Genomic DNA, 20,012 nt, shown 5'->3' on the forward strand with positions numbered 1-20,012 from the left:
GAATTTTGTCTCCAGTCTTGACAAAAATTGTCCTCTTCTTTTGAATTCTGTTTCATGAACTTCTAATTAAATGCTGAATCTTTTCTTTACAGCTCCATTGTACTGTGGCCAACAGGGATAATGACATTTTCTTTGATTAAAATGTGTGAATGGAAAGTAATTTGGTCATTTTTTGACTCTACAGGAACGTGTGTCTGTGGGACACTCTGGTGACTCCTGCAAACAGCCTGGTGCATGGTAAGATGCAGCATAAGAAAAACATTTGTTTTAATGACTCTGCACCAGCAACAGCCGTGACCAGAGGCATTATGTTTTTGAGTTGTTCATCTGTGCCATTCTCGTAAACTTGATATCTCAAGAATGACTTTAGGGAATTTCTTCAAATTTGGCTCAAATGTTTACCTGGACTCCAGGATGAACTGATTAGGATTTCTAAACACATTTTGGCCATAACTCCAGACTTGATTCACAAATTATGAAAAAAACCCTCAAATTTCTAATAGGATAAAAAGACAAAGTGATGAAAGTCAGCTTCAATGTGACATCATAACGTTCTGCAAAAACCCTGCATAATGTTCTGGCCCGTCTTCAAAGTCGTAACTCAGAAGTAGAGGGGAAGACATTTGGTCAGTTATTAAACTGAACACCTTGAAACTGCTGATTGTGTAGATTTTATGTGCTGCCTGGTTGAAGATGCGCATGAAGCATCCGTTCACTCATGAAGTGTGTTTACATGGACATGCATAACATGTTTAGGATCAGGTTGTTGGAGTATTCTGTTTAAGTGATTGAGCATGTAAATAGCATATTCCATTTATGAGGCACCTGAATATGCTAGCTGAAGCACTAAAAGAAACTGGGGCGTATACATGGAATGTGAATAACCTGATTTCTCTGTGCTCATGTAAACACCATATCCCGACCATGATCATAACCAGGATAAGCCTCATAAACAAGTTATTCATGTTCATGTAGAATTTGTAGCCTCTTTGCAGTAACATCCATATTTGAGCAGGATACCCACGATCATTTAAAACCTGAAATAGTCATGGAATCTCACAATCTCATTTTCCAGGCCTGTTAAAATCTTGGAACTAGTGCATACTATTGGAAAAGTCATGGGATTTTGTTGTGTGTAATAAAATGATTGTCACAGTTCACTTCTGTGAATAATGTTCCACATAAGCGACAAACATAAAGAATTATGAGAGACTGGCAAAGGTTGCTGGTTAGTTTTCATACAATAATTGACATTCAGAGTAAAGTATACCATAAAGTTTTGATTTTTTTTTCTCTGAAATTGTGTGGGAACCCTGTTTGAGGCATTGTTTACTGCCATGGCTACAGTTTGTGTTTTCTCGTGTTCCTCCGGCAGTTCAATACAAGCTCATTGGTTTCGCTGATATTGAGCTTCAGGTTATTGTCGTTCTACCGTGTGACGAAGCTCTCTATCAGTCCTCTGTGCTCCTCTGTAAAAACCCTCTCCTTTTGAAGACAGCATGTTTCTCACTGGAAGTTGTTCACTTGAATCATACACAACATTATATTGATAACTTCCATTTTTTTCGAAATAATACACTTAATACCCTTTAATTAAATTCCTTGAAAGTCTTCACTACATTTACTTTATTAGTCTGGATGGACATAGATGTAAACTGCCTGCTGGGACTTTGGAAATTTCTGATGGATGTTATTTGCTATTTTCTGATATTTTATTGGCAGGAGTTAATCAGTTATTAGAAGAAGAATAAAACTTGATTGTTAAAATAAATTTTACTTACAGGCATGATGTCAAGTAATATATTTATGTTAAAAGTTTCAAATGAGTTGTACATCAATTATTGGACAAAGACAGAAAAAAATAATGAATGCATATTTTTGGGACATTTTTGCTTTTTATTAGTTTGTCTGCAGTTTAGAGCAGAAAACGAGGAGAGAGAGAGGAATAATCACCCCTGCCGGGCATGATATGTGGATGATAAATTTATTATATCAGAAAATGATTTAATTAATAGTAAAAACAAGTTTTTGCCCACCATCTTTTTCTTTCCATCCTTAATGCATCTCTCAGTTCTATCCCTTTCCCTCCATCTTATTCTCCGCAATACCTCAACCATTCTCTCTCTCTGTCCTCAGCTTTCTGCTGCCACGACTCCGGTGCTACCGTGCTCTCGATGGCTCCCAGGCAGCAGCTGCTTGTCACAGGTGGGAGGAAGGGCTGGATCAGCGTCCTGGAGCTCGCCCACAGGCACCAGCGTCAGAGCTTCCAGGCGCACGACTCGCCGGTCAAAGCACTGGCTGTCGATCCGACTGAGGACTGCTTCATCAGTGGATCAGCTGAGGGCAACATTAAGGTAGTTTTATTGGTTAATTAATGCAATGCAATACATTTATGCTGAATAAATATGACATTTTGAGAGGTATATTCCAGGGAAGTGAGAGGTCAGGGAGTTTGATAAGACGTTTTTGGAATATATGAATATTTATTAGCATTTGTTGATGACTTTCAAGGTCATTTGCAAGTGAAAACCAGACAGTTTGCTCTGTTAGAGAATCTCCCTGAAAAGCCCCTTTTCTCCTTACTTTTCCAAGTTTCTTGGAAAAGTAAGGAGAAATATATCATAACAGTCATGATCATTACCTTTGCATAAAGTTAACCTGTACCTGACAGAGCGGCCCTGCAGGGTGTTTGGCCTTAAGGTGTGAGTGTCTCTCCCTGCACATCAACAATTAGATGATTGTTACATTTATCCGTGGCAACAGTGAGACTTGTCAAAGTCAGTCAAAATCAACGTGACACTGACAATTAACCACCTGCTCGGGACATCAGCGTGAAGGATGGAGAATGAAGTGTAAGGTGAAAGCTGGGTGACACGGTAAAGGCAAAGGAAAGTGTTTTAACTGAACAGACAGGAGATGTGACCGTCTTATATAATATATTTCCAGAGACAGCAGGTCTTTCATCTTTTTGACTTAAATATGTTGGCGAGGATCACACAGCTGTCACTCCAAGGATGAAGCCACTGCATCACACAGATGTACAAGAAATGGTGCAGTGCACAGCTGCTTGAAATTCAAATGACTTTCTTACTGGGTGATTGCTCACAAAAACCTCCAAAAGCATGTGTGGTGTTACTCATCTGAAGCCATTAATTTTATAATGGCTGATTGAAAATTTAACCTGATTGAGCAGCAAATTTATAAGCTTTTAAAGTGTTTGATGAGAGTCCATGGAAGTGGAAGATTAACTAATATGTACAGACATCAGTCTGTGAAATACCTTATCAAATAATAACGCTCCCAGGGTGGGAATAGCAATCAAACACTACAAGTTACTCTGAGATATTCATGGATCTGTGTTTCACACTGAAGATGTAAATCTTTGAAAACAATTAATAAATGTATAGTTAAAAAGACATCAAGGGCTTAACAGGAGTAAATAATGTATTTGTTGGGAGCTGTGGAACCTTACTAGTATATAGTATATTTGTGACCATATATGTCTTTGGGATCAAATAAGAAATATTACAGGACAAGTTGTATGTTCCTACACGTTTTAATACCTCCATGAAATCCATAACAATCCTGGAAGGTAAAGGTATTATCCCACTTATACAGTAACTTATATGTAACCAAATAAAAAATAACAGAACACACAGTGGGTAATCTCTGCCACTAAGAGCCTCTCAGTCAAAACAGTGGTAAAAGACAGACTTTAATGGCGTGTCAAGGTAGCGTGGGATCATGAGAGTATTCATTATTAAACAACCACCACTGGAGATGAAAATCTATCTGACGTAACTCCAGCAGAAATCATGTTTGTGGATTAAAGTTTTATTCACATTTTGTCATTTCTTCTGCTGAAATAACCGCAAGCAACGTTAGCTAACAGAATGTTAACTGACTAACTTACCATTAGATGAGTTGACTTTTACTGAGTGTAATTCTGTAACATTGTGTGACTCTTTTCTCAAGCGCTGATGTATTATCTGTTGTTTCCTATCTTTCCCCGGAAGTTAAAACAACAAGAGGAGGTAAACGGGATATGACGCCATTGACAGGCAACCAAATGAAAAGCACCATTACTTCAAATAAAATCACAGATTTCTCTGGGTTTGTCAACAATATTTGGGATAATGTAAGCACGCAAATATATGTATATGAATGAATGGATTAAATGACTGACTTTATTTTGAACCAAAAATTTAAACATAAACAAACAAACAAAACAAAAGTAGAGTATGCGAAGAAATGAGTAGGTAGAAGTAAAACTTATGTATCCCTACCTCTTTTGCACTTTTTTTCTTTCAACTCATATATTATGTCAACAAATTCCCAAGTTTATTTACAAGTGTACAAACAACTATACCCAGTTTACTTACTACCAAATTAAATAAATAAATAACTTTTCCAGAATTATTTACAATCCAAATATCCCCCGGTGTTACAAAATAAATATAAACACCCCAACACAACCTTTAATTCACCATGTAACAATTCTTTATTTTTATTTTATTTATTTTTTTGTTGTTTTTAAAGTGTTTCCTCTGTGTTGTAAGGCAACATCTAGCTACACAGGAGATGGTTTCCGAGGCTAGGAAACCTAAATCCTGAAGTTTAACATTGTGAGAGAAAATGTAGTGATTCTTTAACACAAGTCTTGGATATACTCAGCCTACCAGAATAGAGAATATTGCTTTATCCTGATTTATTATTCAAACTGTCTTTCCAGCTGAGATTACGTTACGTAGCACTGTTCTCTCTCTTCCTCGCTCTGTCACTGACAGTGACAATTCTCCATCTCTTTCCCTCCCTCTGCCATGACTTCTTCTCATCTCTCTTTTTTCTGTTCTGTTTTGTTGACATTTCTCTGTGCAGTCCTCTCCTTTCCACTGCAGCTGTCCCTAGGACCCTGCAGGCTACATACTTCGCCACAGCTAACATGAATTTCTGATGTCCTCTCTTTCTCTCTTTCCTTCTCCTATCTTTCCTTTTTTTTTAGTTGTTACACATGTAACCTCAGTGCAAAGCTCTACGGCGAAGCCTCAGTGTTGCTGTCTTAATCAACTGTTTATAGCTGATGCATTAATTAAGAAGTGCCTGTGAATACCTGTGTCATAAGTATCTGCTTATACTGTCCAGTAACTCAGCATTAAAGCCACAGCTTTCAGCTAATTAAGAATTTTCAGTGGCTATAATCCCCCATCGGGTAAGCAAACTTTCTGTTGCTGCTGTTACGCAGCTGAAGGACTGTCTCCTCAGCTGCTTTCCTCCCGGCAAATAGTCAGTTCAGCGTTTGCCCTGTTAGCACAAGCTAACACAGCAGCAGCTCTTAAATTGTCTCAGCAAACTCACACTGATACCGATACTCCTGCAGCAGTAGTCTTCTAGCAGCGGTCCACGGGGTGCACTGGCTTGTCTAATAAGAAAACAAAAACACTTTTGGTAATTGCATTAAGAGCAGGAAAGTGAGATCTGATCACAAGTGATAACCTGAGGTGCATTCGGAGATGCATTCTAGTGTACAAAAGTACAACAGCAGACTTGAGCTAACCATCAAGATGTATGCAAATAAACAGGCTCTCAGGCTTTGGCTATGCATGCTAGATGACTTGTTCGTAGGATCAATTCTTGACAATCAGGTGTTGTCAGCGCACAATAATGAAAACGGACTATAACCAGAGTTGTTCTTTAATATGCGGCACTGTTTAAAAGAATCTCTTTAACTGTCACCTTCTCCCCAGATCTGGAGCCTGGCCACGCAGTGCCCGCTCTACACCTTCCCAAATGAACACGCACGCCAGTCGCTGTTCAGGAACCTCGGCACAGGTGTCATGCAGATAGAGGTGGGACCAGCCAATCACATCTTCTCCTGTGGCGCTGATGGTACCATGAAGATGAGGGTCCTCCCCAATCGCTTCAGTGTCGTCAACAACAACAACAACCACAGCAACCTCAAGAACGATGTCAAGTTCATCATATAGACAAAAACATAAAAGTAAGGTGTTCTTCAGCTCAATTTAATTACATAATGTGAAGTCGCCAGCACTACTGCTGTGGAAAAACCTGACTGGAATAGTGTCATTGGTTCATTTTCGGGGAACAATGCCGTGATAGAACAATGAATCCAAGTGTTATCAACCAGTGTAAATGAAGAATGAATTTCACGACAACACAATGTGGAATATTTACTGGATTTACAAACTTTCACCAAGTGAAATCCCGTCGTCTGATCAAGAGGCCCAAGAGTGAAACGATCACATCTGCTGCTCTGTGTGGGACACGAGCTCGAGCCGACTAACCACAGGAGCCTCTACAGGCATTTTATACTATAGAAGTGGGCACAGAGTAACAACTGAGGGCACAGTCAATCGTAATAAACGGAGTGAGAGACAGTAAAACAGCTTCAAAATCTCCAAAACAAACTGCCAACTCAGCAAGGGCTGATGCGAGGAGCCTTTTTTTGCACAGGAAGTGAAGGTGAAGAAGGAGCTGTGAAGAGTAACGCTGCAACATTGTTCCTCTTATCCAGTATCACCATATCTATTAGTTTATATTAGCAAAGCAGTCATAATAGTGGAAGCTGAAATCACTGTTCGAGTGTTCAGGTGATAAAATACAGTAGACTGTGTCCACAGTGGATCGTACAGGGACATTCGGTGATCCCTGCAGAGGTTCGAGCATCACCAAAAGACTTTACAACACTGCTGAACTCGCTCAGCACAATGCAGTAAGGCCAGTGGACATCGTACAAAGCACATTATATCCATTCTCAAGGATTCATGGCGCATTCTTGTGCTCCATATACAGTTTTTACTGCGACCAGAAAATATAGATCGAATCACACTGTTGTTTTACAATAATATCTGGGTAGAACCTCCCCTCAGCATGTTAGATTTAAAATAATTTTACTGCTTTACCTTGCTGTGAGACAGATTTTTCCATCTGGGAAATAGAAGCCTTTATCTCAAAGCCACCAGACTCCACTGACAAAAGCGGTAGTTTTACTTTACAGTACAGTAGCCAGTTGATCGCTGCCTTGATTGGTTTAGGGTGTAAGGTAGTGGCGAGTGGAAAAAATATTCAAAATAAAGCGTAAATGTACAGTGATATAGGTTTTTTTAGGGTGCTAAAATACATTTGTTGCAGCCCCATCTAAAGCGGTTAATCATCTAGCTTTTATGGTTGTAAATCTAGTTTCTCAAAGATTTGCGCAAAGCAACACAGGGTGTGAAAATAAGCACAGCAGAAATATTAGACAGGTCGGACCACAGTGTTTAACTATATATTTTTGCACATTGCAGCTTTGGCTGAAAATGACAACAAAATTAAACAAATATTAACCATCTTTGCAATTAAAATCAATTGCCAGTTTTCTGCCCAGAGGTAATTGTTTTAGTGCGACATCACAGTAATTCAGTGTTAAGTTTGCTCTGTTGGTCGTTTGGTCACTTGGTCCACAAAAATTTCCTCAACCTGTGGCGGCCAGATTTTGCTCCAGAGGACTGAAATTTGGCATCAGACCAACCAGTTTGGTTTGAAAATCAGTGGATCAGGTGTTTGTCTCGATTAAACCACACTTTAAGAATTATAGGACATTTCATATTGCTATTATCATCTCACATTTTGATTTTTGCTGCTTGACTGATGCTCTTTTTTCAGCACAACTTGAGCTGATTCTATAAAGGAGGACAGAATAGATGTGTCATATCTCTTAAATTGAAATCGGTAGTTTTTGGGAAACGTTAGATGAAAAGACACTATTCTCCATTCTTATAGTCACTTAAATGTAAAGCCAGCAGGTGGTTTGCTTAGCCCACCAACCAGGAGCAGTCTTCGAGCTTAAATGACCGTCTGAGTTTAATGAGTCGTACAAAAAACTTCTACGGATTAAATGAGCAAGACACAGCGAGTTTTACAGGTGCTCGCTCAGCTGGTTCCTTGTTTCCGGTCTAAGCTAAGCTAATTAGCAGCTTGCTAAGGCTTCATAGTGGTGTTAATCTTCTCATCTAGCATTAACTCTCTTTCCCAGAACTTCAAAATACTCTTTTAATCAAAACTTGTGACTTATGTTTACGTGTGTGCCACTACCCGGCCTTTTCTTATATTTTATGGACTACCTGAATGCGCCATTTTTCTCACTCTATTTGCACATAAACATGAAGCTAAATTATATGTAGTGTAATGCATATAAGTATAGGAGGCTGGGTGTCAGTAAAGCAGCTCAAGCCTTAATAAGATGTACGATGTTGTTTATCCCGGCCAAGATTAAACCAGTGGTATTATTATTAAGTGTCCTTAATCTCTGACAACTTCTTCTACCATGCTGGCACAGTACTTTAGTACTGTCGGTCCTGATGATATTGATTAATATTGATATTAAATTGCACAAAGTAGCTTTAATTTAAAAGGCCCTTGTTGGGACACAATGAATAATACCTTCTCTGGCTGTGTTTAGTTTTTTGAATATTAAGCTTAAGAACATGTAGCAGGAAACTTTGCTGTTGACAATGGAAAGGGGTTGGGGTGGGGCAGTTAAACAAGTTTTAATTAATTTTGTTGTGGAAATATTTTATTCCAATAACAATGCACTTCCCTTTCATTGACTCCAACCTTTCGTTTTCCATACGGACCATGATTGAGAACTGCCTTGGAAACAATATTGTTTGCCTTGTAGTAACCTCCTTTTTCTCACAGGAATAACCTTCAACTTCATGGTTTTTTTTTAGTTTTTTTTTTTTTTTTATCACATACTTGCTTTCTATATCATCCAAATGCAGCACATTGCCTTCAGTTCATGCTTGGAAAATTTTATCTAGGTTGGTGTGTTATAAGATGTGTCTTCCACAGAAATAAGGAAGATACTCGTGAAAACTGTCCTATAGCCGTTTAGTCTGAAGGAGTATAATTCATGAAGCTATCTACCCACAGAACCTTGTTGTGCTGCTGTAGGAAAACAAAATGTACATTAGCTTTGATTTCAGGGAGGACAAACTGAGGAAAACCTTTTAGATGAAGCAGATTTATTGCAGTTATGTATATACATAGATCCATACACTAGGTTTCTCATTATGACTGCATAATCATAGTCGTAGATATGACAAAGGCCACTTGATGAAGAATATCATTCTGTACAAATACAGGTATATTTATGAAATATGTTCATATTTAGGATTATAGACTGAGTGATCAAAAGGTAGATGTAATGTTATTTCCTGCTTTGTTCCTCTTATGGGCTCATCATTTATTTTTTCTCATTTTTTTCCTTATGCGGGCTCAAAGAACCACATTGCTTTTTTTTGTTTTCCCCATATATCGAAGTGGTTGGGAAATCGTGTATTTCTGCAGCAATTGGAGAATTAAATACTTTTTATGAAAGCCAAACTATATGTACTCCTACAGAAACTGGAGAATAAAGTTCATTTTATCAAAGCAAGTGCTTTTTCCCCTAGATAATGCTTTCTTTCGCTTGACAAACAGATCAGTTTGTCGGTGCGCAGCTGTTGCATGAGTACATTAAACACACTCACATTCAGCTCTGACCCCCCCTCCCAAATCTTGCAAATGTGAATTTGATCAGATAATTCTAATTTTATAATAAAGATGTTGTGTAAATCAATGTATTATATACAGAAAATGTACCGATGTAATAAAAAAAATATGTAACACGAGCAGATCTTTTTATGTAAAATTTTCGCACCACATACGGGTCAATTCAAGTGAAACATATTTCAATTATTTCTGATATAAATAACGTTCCACGCTGTGTTTTGAGGCCTTTAGTTTCAAATATTGAGATTTTTTTTGCGAAGATTTTTCACTCTAATTTTTGAACCCTTCAAATTTAAATGTCAGCTATGTTTAATTTTTGTTGCAAAACCTCCAATTTATACCTCTAAAAGATGCAGGGAGGAAACACAGCAACCACCCCCACACTCCCATGGCATTTTTCAAGAATTTTTTTTTCACTCACTATACTATGACTTATACTGACATTTTTACTCCACACTGTACTATGACGTTTTTAGGCCTTTTTACGTCTTTTTTTATGCTATTTTGAAAGAAAACCTATACTTATGACATATTTATGCTATTTTAGATGACTTTTTTATGCAATTTTGGATGACATACTGTAGTATGACGTGATATTTTGGCAAATACTATAATATGACTTATGCTATTTTGGACAGCAAACTATAATATGACTTTTTTTTGCTATTTTGGATGACATACTATGCAATGATATTTCTGTGAGATTTTGGATGACATACTATACTATGATATTTTACATGACATACTAAAGTTTGACTGTTATTTTGGACGACATACTAGTCTCACAAAAACACATATTATGGCACGTCAAAACATGTCATTATGTCGTATGTAGTATGTCAAAAAACGTCCAAAAAATTAATAATACAGCATGTTGAAAAAACATCTGAAAACAATATAGTATAGCATGTCAACAAAACAGCCAAAAATGTCAAAATACGACATATCGAAAAAACAGCTGAAAACCACATAGTATAGCATGTTGAAAAACAGCCAAAAATGTCAAATGTAACGTCGTAAAAAACACAAAAAACAGCATAAAATATTATGTTGATAGCATTGTCTGTCAAAAAAACGACAAACAACATAGTATAGTATGTCAAAAAATGTCAAAATATGACATGTCCAAAAACATCTGCAAACCACATGGTATAACATGTGGAGACATGTCAAAGTATAACATGTTGAAAAAAACGGCCAAATACTTAATAATACAGCATGTCCAAAAAATTACCAAAAACATCATAGTATAGTTTATTGGAAAATGTCAAAACATGACATGTCGAAAAAATCGTAATATAGCATGTCGATATAACAACCGAAAACAACATAGTGTCATGATTTGGGGGTTTTGTTATACAGTGGACTTTGTTTTGGGGTTTTCTGTTTTCTAGTTATTCCTTTTTTCTAGTTACTGATGTTCAGTTTCCTGTTTTATTTTGGGCCGAATGAGTCATGAGCTGACGCCGCAGCGTGCTTCATGCCTTCTGGCTGGGCAGATGCCGATGGCCCCTGTCCAAGCTCCCTGGGTCCGACCAACCCCTGACCAACCCGAGTCTGGCCCGTGCCTGGGCCGATCCTAGTCCCAGCTCCTGTCCCTGCTCAGGTTGGGCCGCAGCCATCCTCTGCTCTGGTTGGGCTGCTGGTCCCAGACCAGCTCCAGCGGCCTCCTGGCCCGCCCCCCCCGAACTGCTCGGCCCACCTGGTTGGCCTCCTGGCCGCCCCCCTATACTGCTCTGACTGCTTGTTCCCCCTCCGACCCGTTTTTGCCCTGTAGTCCTGCCCTCTTGTTTTTCACCGGACTTCCTCTGCCTTGTTTGCCTCCTCCGAGCCCCCTTCCCCCACCCCGCCTGTTTTGGACTCTTTTGTCTTTGTTTTTGGTTTGCGATGTCTAGGATCCATCCTTTGAGGCAGGGGCTCTGTCATGATTTAGGGGTTTTGTTATACTGTGGACTTTGTTTCGGGGTTTTCTGTAGTCTCGTTTTTCTTTGTTTCTAGTTATGTTATGTTATGTAGTGATGTTCTGTTTCCTGTTTTATTTTGTATTTTCAATCCTCATGTATCACCTGTGCTTCTTCTCTGTGGCTGTGTTCGAAACCGCCTACTACACTAGCAGTACGTACGGATTTGGTCAAAATGTAGTATGCAGTATGCAAACAAAAGCGAAATTCACAGTATGTCAGAAACACCCGGATGTCATACTGATTCGGAAGAAATCCTCAGTATGCATCGGACCAGTCAGCCTAGCCTACTGTTTCCCACAGTTCATTGCGTGGAGAGCGCAACTGTTGTTGTCGTGCCACCAGTGGCTGGAGCCCAGCCATTACACAGCTGGGCAGGCCTAACCCACCCGATGGGGTCCTTGGCTTGCCCTGGTGTTACACTTTATTAATTAGGCTTTGTCAAAATTGTCAAACATGACTTTTATCAGGTATGCTAAAAAGAGTAAAATTATACAGGAGACATGAGCGAAGTTATTTTTATTTTTTAAAGATTATTTCTTTGGCTTTTCATGCCTTTATTATAGTGCAGTTAGAGAGTCACAGGTCAGGGGGAGAGAAAACGGGAATGACACACACGAAAGGACCGTAAGCCGTAATCGAACCTGGGCCGCGGCTAAAAACTTAACCTGTATGGGGCATGAACAAGATACAATCACAAAATTTAAAAGGGAAAGGAAGTTGTCAGTAATGTGAACGTAACGGCGGTACATCTGGTCACTTCCATACGTTACAAAGGCGTTATTCATCTCACAAGCCTTCATCACTATCATCTATATATATCACTTGTTTACTCCATTTTAAACAGTAAATGGATGCTACGCGGTAGCGGTTTTGCTATTGTTTGCTTCCACTTTCAAAAACCGCAAACCAGCCATGCCTGGCTCAGCATACAAAACGGATCAAGCTGAACAGCCATACTGCATACTACTGTCGAACGCAGTATGTAGTATGTAGTGGATACTGCATACTGACTGCAACTGTAGTATGCAGTATGCCGTTTCAAACACAGCCTGAGTCTCCCTGTCTCTGTGTCTCTCTGTGTGTCCCTCTGACTCTGTTTCCCTGATTTGTTTTACCTGTTTTATCAGTCTTGTCTGTCCTTCCCTGTCAGTGTTCCCTGCACACCTCTCTCTGTTCGAGTCTTGTTTGCCCCAGCCAGTCACACCTTCTTTAGTTAACCAGTTCCTGTGTTTCCCTCCTGCTCCTGTGTCCACCTACCCAGCTTTGTCTCATTGTCTTGATTAGTCCCTTTCTGTATATATACCTGTGTTTCCTTTTGACCATTGTCAGTTCATCGGTCTTCCTCGCCATATTCCTGTTGTCCCTGCCGTCCCTTCATTACTATACTTCCTCCTGTGTTCCTGCTCTGTTACTGAGTTCTTTTCATCAACCTGGTTTGTTTCAGTCTAGTTTTTGTTTATGTTATATTTGTACTTTCTATTTTTTCACCTGCTGATTTTCAGCATTAAAGCTCACTTTTAGTTTGTAGTTCTGGCTCCCTTTTTGTTTGTTCTGCATTATGGGACGTAATCCTCATCCTGCCTCGCACATGGCAAAAACAGTATAATATAGCATGTCAAAAAAAGACTGACAAGGACATAGTATAGTATGTTGAAAAATGTCAAAATATGACATGTCCAAAAAACACATAAAATAGCATGTCGAGACACATGATAGTATAGAATATTGAAAAAACGTCCAAAATCATCATAAAATAGTGTGACGAAGAAATTACCAAAAACATCATTGCAATATCTCTCTAAACTCATATTAAACTTTTTTAACTTATGTCAGCCATAATGTCGGTGTGTTCGGACTGCGACTGTAATGTGAAATACTCACAGTTAACAGAAGACATCCAGCGCCTGAAGATAAATATAAAAAATTATTAAAATAATTAAAAATAATTATTAAGCTCCTAAAAAAGCCCTGGTGTCACTGATGGTGTCCACTTCTGCGGCCACCCTTCCCTGGGTTTAGCTCCCTCGCCACTCAAGCCCACCTGCACAGGCCCTCCAGCCTTAACCACCGTCCACACACAGGAGGGCTTCTGAGCACTTGCCACTCTGTCCAGCGGGCGTAGAGTCTTCATCTCCACGCCGATTTTTCTGCATCGTTAACGCCATCATTCACTGTTTCACTGGTGCCACTGTCCCCACCTTCCTGATTTAACATGATTTAACATGTCCCTAAAACAGCTGAAACCCACATAAAATAGCCTGTCAAAACACGCCATAGCATTGGAAGTTGCAATAATTGCCAAAAACACAATAAAATGGCCCATGTTGAAAAAATGACCCAATAAGCAAGGCTATAGTAAGGCAAAAATTTCAAAACATGACATGTCCCAAAAACTACTGAAAACAGCTGAAAACTGACTAAAATAGCGTGCTTCGACATACTATAGCATAGAATGTTGCTAAAAAGTGAAAAGACACGATAAAATGGCATGTCGAAAAAATTACACAAAAGCAAGGCTATGGTAAGGCAAAAATGTGACAAATGACATGTCCAAAAAACTACTGAAAACAGCTGAAAACTGCATAAAATAGCATACCAACACATTTCTTAGCATAGAATTTTTAAATAATCGCCAAAAACACAACAAAATGGCATATGGAAAAAATGATACAAGAAGCAAGGCTATAGTAAGGCAAAAATGTCAAAAAATGACATGTCCCAAAAACTGCTGAAAACTGCTGCAAGCTATATAAAATGGCATGTTTAGACACGCCACAGCAGAGAATGTTGCAAAAAACTCCAAAGACAAGATAAAATAGTATGTCGAAAAAATGATCCAAAAAGCAAGGCTATAGTAAGGCAAAAATGTCAAAAAATGACATGTCGCAAAAACTGCTAAAAACAGCTGAAAACTGCATAAAATAGTGTGACAACACACGGCATAGCATAGAATTTTGAAATAATTGCCAAAAACACGATAAAATGGCATGTCGAAAAAATGTTGTAAAAAGCAAGGCTATAGTAAGACAAAAATGTCAAAAAATGACATGTCCCAAAAACTGCTAAAAACAGCTGAAAACTGCATAAAATAGCATGCCGAGAAATGCCATAGCATAGAATATTGCGAAAATGGCCAAAAAGACGATAAAATGGCATGTTGAAAAAATGACCCAAAAAGCAAGGCTATAGTAAGGCAAAATGTCAAAAAATGACATGTCCCAAAAACTGCTAAAAACAGCTGAAAACTGCATAAAATAGCATGCTGAGAAATGCCATAGCATAGAATATTGCAAAAATGGCCAAAAACACAATAAAATGGCATGTTGAAAAAATGACTCAAAAAGCAAGGCTATAGTAAGGCAAAAATGTCAAAAAATGACATGTCCCAAAAACTGCTAGAAACAGTTGAAAACTGCATAAAATATCATGCCGAGAAATGCCATAGCATAGAATATTGCAAAAATGGCCAAAAAGACGATAAAATGGCATGTTGAAAAAATGTTGTAAAAAGCAAGGCTATAGTAAGGCAAAAATGTCAAAAAATGACATGTCCCAAAAACTGCTAAAAACAGCTGAAAACTGCATAAAATAGCATGCTGAGAAATGCCATAGCATAGAATATTGCAAAAATGGCCAAAAAGACGATAAAATGGCATGTTGAAAAAATGTTGTAAAAAGCAAGGCTATAGTAAGGCAAAAATGTCAAAAAATGACATGTCCCAAAAACTGCTAAAAACAGTTGAAAACTGCATAAAATAGCATGCCGAGAAATGCCATAGCATTGAATGTTGCAAAAATGGCCAAAAAGACAATAAAATGGCATGTTGAAAAAATGTTGTAAAAAGCAAGGCTATAGTAAGGCAAAAATGTCAAAAAATGACATGTCCCAAAAACTGCTAAAAACAGCTGAAAACTGCATAAAATAGCATGCTGAGAAATGCCATAGCATAGAATATTGCAAAAATGGCCAAAAAGACGATAAAATGGCATGTTGAAAAAATGTTGTAAAAAGCAAGGCTATAGTAAGGCAAAAATGTCAAAAAATGACATGTCCCAAAAACTGCTAGAAACAGTTGAAAACTGCATAAAATATCATGCCGAGAAATGCCATAGCATAGAATATTGCAAAAATGGCCAAAAAGACGATAAAATGGCATGTTGAAAAAATGTTGTAAAAAGCAAGGCTATAGTAAGGCAAAAATGTCAAAAAATGACATGTCCCAAAAACTGCTAAAAACAGCTGAAAACTGCATAAAATAGCATGCTGAGAAATGCCATAGCATAGAATATTGCAAAAATGGCCAAAAAGACGATAAAATGGCATGTTGAAAAAATGTTGTAAAAAGCAAGGCTATAGTAAGGCAAAAATGTCAAAAAATGACATGTCCCAAAAACTGCTAAAAACAGTTGAAAACTGCATAAAATAGCATGCCGAGAAATGCCATAGCATTGAATGTTGCAAAAATGGCCAAAAAGACAATAAAATGGCATGTTGAAAAAATTTGGTAAAAAGCAAGGCTGTAGTAAGGCAAAAATGTCAAAAAATGACATGTCCCAAAAACTGCTAAAAACAGCTGAAAACTGCATGAAATAGCATGCCGAGAAATGCCATAGCATAGAATATTGCAAAAATGGCCAAAAAGACGATAAACTGGCATGTTGAAAAAATGACCCAAAAGGCAAGGCTATAGTAGGGCAAAAATGTCAAAAAATGACATGTCCCAAAAACCGCTAAAAAAACAGCTGAAAACTGCATAAAATAGCATGCTGAGAAATGCCATAGCATAGAATATTGCAAAAAAAGGCCAAAAACACAACAAAATGGCATGTTGAAAAAATGACGTAAAAAGCAAGGCTATAGTAAGGCAAAAGTGTCAAAAATTACATGTCCCAAAAACTGCTGAAAACTGCTGCAAGCTATATAATATAGCGTGCTTAGACAAACCACAGCAGAGAATGTTGCTAAAAAAGCCAAAAACAAGATTACATGACATGTCAAAAAAATGACCCAAAAAGCAAGGCTATGGTAAGGCAAAAATGTCAAAAAATTACTTGTCCCAAAAACTGCTAAAAACAGCTGAAAACTGCATAAAATAGTGTGCCAACACACGGCATAGCATAGAATATTGCAAAAACGGCCAAAAAGACGATAAAATGGCATGTTGAAAAAATGACCCAAAAAGCAAGGCTATAGTAAGGCAAAAATGTCAAAAAATGACATTTCCCAAAAACTGCTAAAAACAGCTGAAAACTGCATAAAATAGCATGCCGAGAAATGCCATAGCATAGAATATTGCAAAAATGGCCAAAGAGACGATAAAATGGCATGTTGAAAAAATGTTGTAAAAGGCAAGGCTATAGTAAGGCAAAAATGTCAAAAAATGACATGTCCCAAAAACTGCTAAAAACAGTTGAAAACTGCATAGAATAGCATGCCGAGAAATGCCATAGCATAGAATATTGCAAAAATGGCCAAAAAGACAATGAAATGGCATGTTGAAAAAATGTTGTAAAAAGCAAGGCTATAGTAAGGCAAAAATGTCAAAAAATTACATGTCCCAAAAACTGCTAAAAACAGCTGAAAACTGCATAAAATAGTGTGCCAACACACGGCATAGCATGGAATTTTGAAATAATTGCCAAAAACACGATAAACTGGCATGTTGAAAAAATGACCCAAAAAGCAAGGCTATAGTAAGGCAAAAATGTCAAAAAATGACATGTCCCAAAAACTGCTGAAAACAGTTGAAATCTGCATAAAATAGCGTGCCAACACACGTCATAGCATAGCATTTTGCAATAATGTCCAAAAACAGCATAAAATGGCATTTCGAAAAAATGACTGCAAATGCAAAGCTATATTAAGGCAACAATGTCAAAAGTTTTTAAAAAACTGCTATTGAAATCCTTCTTGTTGGTTATGGTGACTTTTTGATATTATTATTAGCTCTGTGACCTTATTACATTGGTCCTATGCTCTGCTATAGTTTGTTTGTAAAGAATTTTAATGATTTTGTATGTATAAATGATCTGGACAAAGACAAATGTTGCAAATATTGCACGTCATTGTTATGGTATTACACATCAATAACAAGGTGAAACAAAGAATAATGTTCAGACACATTTTGTTCAAAGATTTTTATTTAGAAATAGTATTTTTCCACATTTTTAGACTTCAGTCGGCTTCTTTGCTCCTCTACCACCTGAAATGAAAAGAATAGGGTTATTCAAATGAAAAAAAAAATATGCATGAAATGACCCAAAAAGCAAGGCTATAGAAAGGCAAAAATGTCACAAAAACGACATATCCCAAAAACTAGTAAAAACAGCTGAAAATTACATGAAATAGCGTGCCGACACACGTCATAGCGTAGAATTTTGAAATAATCGCCAAAAAGACGATAAAATGGCATGTTGAAAAAATGACCCAAAAAGCAAGGCTATAGTAAGGCAAAAATGTCAAAAATGACATGTCCCAAAAACTGCTAAAAACAGCTGAAAACGGCATAAAATAGCATGCCGAGAAATGCCATAGCATCGAATATTGCAAAAATGGCCAAAAAGACGATAAAATGGCATGTTGAAAAAATGACCCAAAAAGCAAGGCTATAGTAAGGCAAAAATGTTCAAAAAATGACATGTCCCAAAAACTGCTAAAAACAGTTGAAAACTGCATAAAATAGCATGCCGAGAAATGCCATAGCATAGAATATTGCAAAATGGCCAAAAAGACAATAAAATGGCATGTTGAAAAAATGACCCAAAAAGCAAGGCTATAGTAAGGCAAAAATGTCAAAAAATGACATGTCCCAAAAACTGCTAAAAACAGTTGAAAACTGCATAAAATAGCATGCCGAGAAATGCCATAGCATAGAATATTGCAAAAATGGCCAAAAAGACGATAAAATGGCATGTTGAAAAAATGACCCAAAAAGCAAGGCTATAGTAAGGCAAAAATGTCAAAAAATGACATGTCCCAAAAACTGCTAAAAACAGTTGAAAACTGCATAAAATAGCATGCCGAGAAATGCCATAGCATCGAATATTGCAAAAATGGCCAAAAAGACGATAAAATGGCATGTTGAAAAAATGACCCAAAAAGCAAGGCTATAGTAAGGCAAAAATGTCAAAAAATGACATGTCCCAAAAACTGCTAAAAACAGTTGAAAACTGCATAAAATAGCATGCCGAGAAATGCCATAGCATCGAATATTGCAAAAATGGCCAAAAAGACAATAAAATGGCATGTTGAAAAAATGACCCAAAAAGCAAGGCTATAGTAAGGCAAAAATGTCAAAAATGACATGTCCCAAAAACTGCTAAAAACAGTTGAAAACTGCATAAAATAGCATGCCGAAAAATGCCATAGCATAGAATATTGCAAAAATGGCCAAAAAGACAATAAAATGGCATGTTGAAAAAATGTTGTAAAAAGCAAGGCTATAGTAAGGCAAAAATGTCAAAAAATGACATGTCCCAAAAACTGCTAAAAACAGTTGAAAACTGCATAAAATAGCATGCCGAGAAATGCCATAGCATAGAATATTGCAAAAATGGCCAAAAAGACAATAAAATGGCATGTTGAAAAAATGACCCAAAAAGCAAGGCTATAGTAAGGCAAAAATGTCAAAAAATGACATGTCCCAAAAACTGCTAAAAACAGCTGAAAACTGCATAGAATAGCATGCTGAGAAATGCCATAGCATAGAATATTGCAAAATGGCCAAAAAGACGATAAAATGGCATGTTGAAAAATGACCCAAAAAGCAAGGCTATAGTAAGGCAAAAATGTCAAAAATGACATGTCCCAAAAACTGCTAAAAACAGTTGAAAACTGCATAAAATAGCATGCCAAAAAATGCCATAGCATAGAATATTGCAAAAATGGCCAAAAAGACAATAAAATGGCATGTTGAAAAAGTGTTGTAAAAAGCAAGGCTATAGTAAGGCAAAAATGTCAAAAATGACATGTCCCAAAAACTGCTAAAAACAGTTGAAAACTGCATAAAATAGCATGCCGAAAAATGCCATAGCATAGAATATTGCAAAATGGCCAAAAGACAATAAAATGGCATGTTGAAAAATGACCCAAAAAGCAAGGCTATAGTAAGGCAAAATGTCAAAAATGACATGTCCCAAAACTGCTAAAAACAGTTGAAAACTGCATAAAATAGCATGCCGAGAAATGCCATAGCATAGAATATTGCAAAATGGCCAAAAGACAATAAAATGGCATGTTGAAAAAATGACCCAAAAAGCAAGGCTATAGTAAGGCAAAATGTCAAAAAATGACATGTCCCAAAAACTGCTAAAACAGTTGAAAACTGCATAAAATAGCATGCCGAGAAATGCCATAGCATAGAATATTGCAAAAATGGCCAAAAAGACGATAAAATGGCATGTTGAAAAATGACCCAAAAAGCAAGGCTATAATAAGGCAAAAATGTCAAAAACATTACATATCCCAAAAACTGCTGAAAACAGCTGAAAACTGCA

The 20,012-nt window shown here is 37.4% G+C and overlaps 1 protein-coding gene across 2 annotated transcripts in view; it reads left to right on the forward strand.

Moving 5' to 3' along the window:
* dmxl1 (Dmx like 1) overlaps positions 1 to 9,671 on the forward strand; it is a 74,031-nt gene extending 64,360 nt beyond the window's left edge. For both annotated transcript variants that reach the window (XM_042487891.2, XM_042487893.2), the window contains 3 exons: positions 185 to 237; positions 2,137 to 2,354; positions 5,745 to 9,671. In XM_042487891.2, the coding sequence (XP_042343825.2) occupies positions 185 to 237; positions 2,137 to 2,354; positions 5,745 to 5,984 (511 nt within the window). In that variant the 3' untranslated portion in view covers positions 5,985 to 9,671. The remainder of the gene's footprint in view (positions 1 to 184; positions 238 to 2,136; positions 2,355 to 5,744) is intronic.
* Positions 9,672 to 20,012: the final 10,341 nt, after the last annotated feature.

The sequence above is a fragment of the Plectropomus leopardus genome, chromosome 4, assembly GCF_026936395.1.
Source record: "Plectropomus leopardus strain MGB_pleo_1.0 chromosome 4, ASM2693639v1, whole genome shotgun sequence".
NCBI classification, from domain to species: Eukaryota; Metazoa; Chordata; class Actinopteri; order Perciformes; family Serranidae; genus Plectropomus; species Plectropomus leopardus.